At 42.9% G+C, this 6,600-nt stretch overlaps 1 protein-coding gene across 1 annotated transcript in view; it reads right to left on the bottom strand.

Annotated features, from left to right (window-relative positions):
- ARHGEF12 (Rho guanine nucleotide exchange factor 12) overlaps nucleotides 1-6,592 on the bottom strand; it is a gene marked incomplete in the record, with an annotated part of 176,953 nt that extends 170,361 nt beyond the window's left edge. The window contains 1 exon segment of the mRNA XM_027771983.1: nucleotides 6,121-6,592. Coding sequence (XP_027627784.1) covers nucleotides 6,121-6,152 — 32 coding nt within the window.
- Nucleotides 6,593-6,600: the final 8 nt, after the last annotated feature.

Genomic DNA, 6,600 nt, shown 5'->3' with positions numbered 1-6,600 from the left:
AAGAAAGAAAGAAAGAAAGAAAGAAAGAAAGAAAGAAAGAAAGAAAGAAAGAAAGAAAGAAAGAAAGAAAGAAAGAAAGAAAGAAATCCAACTTAAGGTAACAGACTGAAAAGTCACTGGGAAAAAAGTAACAACTTCTGGATGTAATTTACCATACCCTGCAACAGAAATTTCACTTTAAAGCTACAATTACATCTTTTTACTTCAGAGATGTTTTATCTTCACCTCTGATTTCCCATTAACAAGACTCCTGCCACTTTGTATTTCTGTACCTTACTCTTTTGACACATAATTGATAACATTTGTTATATTAGGGCCACTCATATTTGAAAGAATCACTTTGTAAAAAAGTAACATGAGCAATTACTTAATTAGTAGATTAGGTAATTATGCTGTTTGTATAAATTTGCTTGTTTCATTTGATTGAGACATCTCTGACGTCCATTCTAAAAACCATCTAAAATAAAAGTAAATTAAAGTGATCTTGAGAATCTCCTTACCCATACTTTTAAGCTATACCTGAATTAAATCAAAGGTCCCCCCTCACCCCCCGAACACAGTAAAACTAAAACTGGAACTGCTTCCCTAGAACATGGGTCAAGAGAAAGTGGAGCATTTAGAAAAACACATTTTGCACTGGAAGAGCAACTGGGGGAAAGTTAGTAAGATATTAAGAGGCAGATAAACATATCAAGATATTTAGACAATGCATCAACAGGAAACATACCGTTTTGCTAAGCAAAAGTCAGGTATGGGTAGGAGAAAGGACAGGGTGGTGAGTAACTGTCCCCGCCACATAAAGCAGGAGGACAACATTACTGGTCTGGCACAGCAAGTACACACAAGGACAACTTAAAAGAAAAGTCGAGCTCAAGAGCAGGAAAAACTTCCTGCCTACACGATCCATCAGATTGTGGCTCAGACTCCTAAGGAAGTGACAAAAGCTTTATCCTCTGGAGATACTTAAATTAGAATGGGTAAGGTTCTAGAAAGCAGCCTGTAGAAGTAAAAATCCCAACTCTGACTTGGTCAGGCTAAGGAAAGCGACTAAAGGAAAGTAGAAAACACAGAGAATCTAGGTTAAAATCCTCTGTCTGTCCTTTGCAGTTTTATAATCTTGACTTCAACTTTACGAACTGCCTTACAGCGTAAAGACATGCTCTCTTGTGCACTGAATTGGAAATACTGCAACGATTAAATATATTGCCATAGGATATTACATACTTGGAAGTATTTTATTCAAGAGAAAGCAAAATATTTCACTGATTTTAAAACTTTAATTCAAGGGCCCACAGTTGGAGTGGTGTTAAGGTGCTGGACTCCCACATGGCTGATGGTGGTTCGAGTCCTGGACCTGGCTGCTTGCTTTCTCATATCTCTCTCTCTCTTTCTCTCCCTCTCTCTTTCTGGTCAAATTAAAATAAATAAATTAAAGTTTTTTAAATAAAATAAATATAAAATAATTTTTTTGAAAAAAATTTCAATTCAAATGGCATTATTTTAAAGATTCCTACTTAGGAGGAGGGGAAAGGACAGGTCTTCAAATAACCCTTTGAAACATCATCAGTGTCACAAGGCTGGAGAACCATTAGCATATCCCACTGCTTCTCCTCACCACACCTTTAAAGGCAATTAATTCATATGCATTTCTGGATGACTTTTAGAAGCAACCACATACATACACTCAAAAATTTTCTGTTTTGCCTGGAATTACAATGATCCATGGACTAATATGTAAAACCTGCCATTTATAGGTTATCTGAATGTTTGCCTCAAATTTCATTTTTTAAAGTGTATTTTATTGACTATTATTATTTTATTTGACCAGAGAAAGAGAAAGTGAGAAAACAAGCTGCTAGGTCCTAGACTCGAACTGTGGTCAGCCATGTGGGAGTCCAGCAACTTAACCACCACACCACCTGCTGGCCCCTCAGATTTCATTTTTTTAATTGAAAAGTTTAAGTTAGTTAAAAATAAAATACTAGGCCACATGGCCTAGTGGGTAAGGGAGATAGATCCCACATGGCCCACCACAGTTCACATCTTGACCTTGACCTCGATGGTTTCAAAAACATGCCAGGCATGGGTATGGGGGTGTCCAAAATCCTAAGAGGAGAAATAGAGAAGGGGGTGCAGCATGTTCACGCCCCACTGGGAGGTGCTTCCTCCCCTCCCCTCCCCATCCACAGCCTCCCACCACTGTGGCTAAAACACACACCCTCTGGCAATTAAAAAAGAAAAAAGGAAGAAAATCCTACATGCTAACTCAATGTTACATACCACATATTAGCAACTAGAAACCACCAACGTGTTAAATGATAGCACCAGGTTAACATATTTTTGTAATAATTTCAAATAAAGCTTCTTTTGTAATCCCAACATATATGAACATCTTACTAACATGCCACTACTCAGGAAAACTACAGTACTTTTTAGAAAAATTCCTTTGTCTTTACATGTTGACTCACATAAAACTATACAAGTGAAGGTACTAGTGCATACCTGTGTGAATCGAGATTTCATACCAAACAACTACAAGAGACAAGACTAAAACTGAATACCAAGCTGGCACTGTGACAGCCCCAATTTCAACTTTGTATTTATCAGTTCACTGACTTTACCAGAAAATATTCAAATACATGTCACCTTGCAGATGAGTCATTCAACCTTGAAAATAGTACACAAACATGAATTACTTCCAAAAAAAATGTTTTAATTGAAAGCATTATATGGCAGTTTGGGCAGAAAAAGTACCACGAATGAAAATATTAATTACAGGACAGAGGTCCATGTAAAGTCACGGGTCTCTACACTAACTCTGAAAGTTTGCTTAAGTCAAATAAGCTGACAGCTAAATTCAGTGCTAAGAAGACTTCATTACATCTAAACCTTTATCTAGACATTAAAAAATAACAAAATCCGTAAGCCCTTGACAAAACAAAGGTCTATTTATTTCAAGGAAGACCCTTATAACATTTCTACCTGTGCTGGCCCTGAATATTCATTACTAGAAATCGTTACAGCATCAACCGGAAGAATATTCTCTCCTCTTTCAGAAGTTCTAATTGCCATAGGACCCCTAATCTCTCAAAGAGGAGAAGGAAAATCTAAGAGGACGTTTTGGGTTCGATTAGGGTCTATTTTAGGACGGAAGGCAGCAATGAATACAGATCGCTAGACAGCAGCCAGATACCTCTGCTTCTCAGGTCTGCATTCTAAACAGGAACATTGGAGTGTCCGGGTCTTTACAGAAGTTCAGTAGCAGGAGACTGGAGAGGAGGCCCAGTCGCTTAGACTTTTATTTTTAAGCTGGTAAAATATCTAACGCTACATTAAAAACAACTACCCTGAACATAGTTTGAGTTTGACGTTTTAAGAGAAGTTTCAGTTTAAAGTTTTAAAAAGGAGTTTGAGGGCAGGGGCGTAGGAGGTGAACAGAAAGGGAGCAAATGAACAGTTAATGTAACTGCGGAATAATGACAGGATATAACAGAGTTCTGAGTATCCGCAGTGACCAATCAGAGCCTAAGCACAGGCTGAATTCCATCCCAGCCCCAGCACGTCCCTAACACAAGAATAAAACCCTTCTTATCTTGTTCAGCCATGTGTCGCCTGCCGCATACTGCAAAACAGAGCAACGCCCTAAAGCAGCTAGTCTGATTTCAGCAGGGACAGACAGACTCTGTAGTCAGAAGCGCCACAATGAGAGAACCCTAGCTCACACAGCTGGCCTGGCGGTTCTGCACTCTGCAAAACAAAGCCACACCACACACAGCACTTCAGACTTGAAAGGATCTCTAAAAAGCTACACGGGCCCTGTTCATGTGCCAGTAGCTCTAGAATGAACAGAATATACCTACAGTACGCTGGCCTGAGACAGCGAGGAGAGAGAACGAGGCAGGGAGGCCTGAGAAGAAGCTAGAAACTCTTCCATATTCATAACTTCCGTAAGGCACCCTGGCACAGACATACTACTGAACCAGTACGTCCAGGTTTCACCCCAACAGTCACATCGGGAAGAGCAACTCCCTTAAAGAGCAAATGCGTGGTTTATATCCACAGAAGAAGGAGGAGGAAGAGGACGAGGAGGAGGAGAAAGACGACAAGAAGAAGAACAAGGAGAAGAAGAAAAGTAATGGTCCCGTAAGAATAATTCTCATTTAGAACATACAGTAATGTTGGGTTGGGTTGTCTGGAGAGTCACGATGCACTTTTGCATAGAAAACAGAAAAGTATGCATGACTTTCCCAACACCCTATACATTCCTAGGAAACAAATCTCAGTAGTGCTTATTAAGCACTTTTCAAGGTTTTTTCTTTAAATATATATATATATAAAGAGTACCTAATCAGTTCAAGAATATTCATGCCCAGACCAATTTGCAGACTCAATTCAGAATACGGATCATCTCATCTTTGAGCCCAGCACAGTGCCTGGCAAGGAACAGGCTCTGACTTGCATGCCTGTCGAATGTTTACGTGCCATCTCAATTATTGAAACGATACAACCCAATTTTATTTCCAAGATAATAGAAAGAGAAAGAAAATCCCTGAGAGGCAAAGCGGAAGAAAAACTATTACTTAGGGAGCTCTGAAACGTTTTTTGTGTTGAGTGAGTTGGCAACCCTAAGCTCTGTCTCTACAAATCAAACACGCTGCGCTGCAATGAAAACCAGCACTACCTTAGTCCTGAGCAAAACTTCTTGTCTGCAGGCTCAACAGAAGGGAAAGAACTGAATGAACCAGGAAAACAACTATCCACACACCTGGGAAAGTGATTTTTGAGAAGCAGAACACCCTGAGAAGGAAAAGGGATGGAGATAACCCAGAATGCACCCTGAGCACTGTGGCTATTGGTGTTAGCCACATTTTCAGAACAATTTAAAATTATTTCTCTGAAAATGAAAACTCATTAAACTATATACAAAGAATAAATATAAACAGTTTAAATATTTAATGGAATCTTTTAGGTGAACATTCATGTGACACTGGAAAGAATCAACAGGAAGAGGAAGTTCTGTCTCTGGAGTAGCTGTTATGGTACGATAATGGAATTTGGCCCTTTTAAAATCAACAAACGAGTCTTACAATTGGGTGAAACGCTCTTATTAGGAAATTAAGCTATGTTCTGGAGTGGCACTCCTGTTGCCTTTCTCATCAAAGCACTCTGGCCCCCTCTAATTCACTTATTTGGTCTATTTTTTCCAAATGATGTAATAGTTTGAAAGTCAACTTAAAAATAAAGCAAGCTGACTGAAGTCTGGGACTAGCATAAACTATTATAATTAAACTAATAAATAAGATGCAGCAAAGAAATCAATATGCTTTTATCACTTAAACTAGTCAAAAGAATGACTTAAGGGTCAGAAAACTCCAAACACCTAAGTCCTCGAGCTTACTTGAGCACACAGTACTGTGCAACACCAGTGAGAAGCGGGCAGGACTCACACAAGTGTGCAAACCCACCTGCCACACCTGCACTACGGTTAGGGTTTGGAGCCCTTCGTAGCAAGTGTTTCTGGTCCATGAAATCTTTAAAATATAATTAAAAGCAAGCCCTATCATTTATCCCTTAAGTCTTCCAGCTCCGGGGTACTGCCTCCAGCGAGAGCCCCTGATGTCTAACGTCCCCATCCTGAAAAATTATTAGCTAATCATTAAACACTCGGCAGGTCAACACCTAAAAGAGATCAAGTTTACAGATCACCGGCGAGGCGACCGGCTCAGCATTAAGTCCACAGGCAGAAAGTCCTAAAATACAACCGGACAGGAGTTACACTGATGACGTGCCAGTGTCCAAACGACGCCAGGCCCTGACCTTCACCCCGAGTGACCCTCCCCGCTCCCAAGATGAGCGCAGACCCCTGATGTGCACTGGCAGACCAGAACGCCATCAGCGTTTGCCCGGCCCCTTCTCCGAGAACCTGGGGCAGGGAGTCTCTCCAGAAGAACTACATTCCCAGAGTCCATCAACTCGAGACCCCGGCAGCACCGCCAGCCCAGCCGCACCGCTCCGAACCAGCCGCGTTCCTCCGGCTGTCAACACCGCCGGCCCGCGGCCAGCGCCCTGCTCCCCGGCCAGGTGGGCGAGCGCAGGCGGCCGCAGGGGCTGCGTACCCACCTGTCGGTGATAGTGGGCTGTGAGCCACTCATTGGGGCCCTTCGCGAGAGGTCCTCCTTTATCCAACTTGCATTTTACAGGAACACCGCCACCCCACCCCCAGTGCTCTGGGATCAGGCCCAACTCCGTCGGGGACACAGAAGTCCAACTCAAAACTCCATTCAGTCATCCAGAACATCCGATGGAAGGGGTCGAGAAGAGGGGATGCGGGTGCCAGCCAAACCAGCGGTGTCCCAAAGCAAAGTCGAGAAAGTCGGCCAGCGGGGAGTCCCGGAGCCGGCGGCCAAGCCCCCAGCAGGCACGGGGGCAACCTCGTCAGCGTCCACGGGCCGTGGGAAGGGGACCCGGGAATCCCTCCAGGGCCGGGGCGGGATCAGCTCAGGGACCAGCGTCGGCTCCTCCTCCGGAGTCTCGGGGCCTCGAACCCCCGGCTCTCTATCTGGGGAGGGCGGTCGCTCGCGGCTGGGGGCGCGGCGCGCG

Source organism: Tupaia chinensis, unplaced genomic scaffold (assembly GCF_000334495.1).
Source record: "Tupaia chinensis unplaced genomic scaffold, TupChi_1.0 Scaffold000247_1, whole genome shotgun sequence".
Classification (NCBI taxonomy): domain Eukaryota; kingdom Metazoa; phylum Chordata; class Mammalia; order Scandentia; family Tupaiidae; genus Tupaia; species Tupaia belangeri.
The sequence above is the reverse complement of the archived record's forward strand: the minus strand, read 5'-3'. Positions and strand labels throughout refer to the sequence as shown.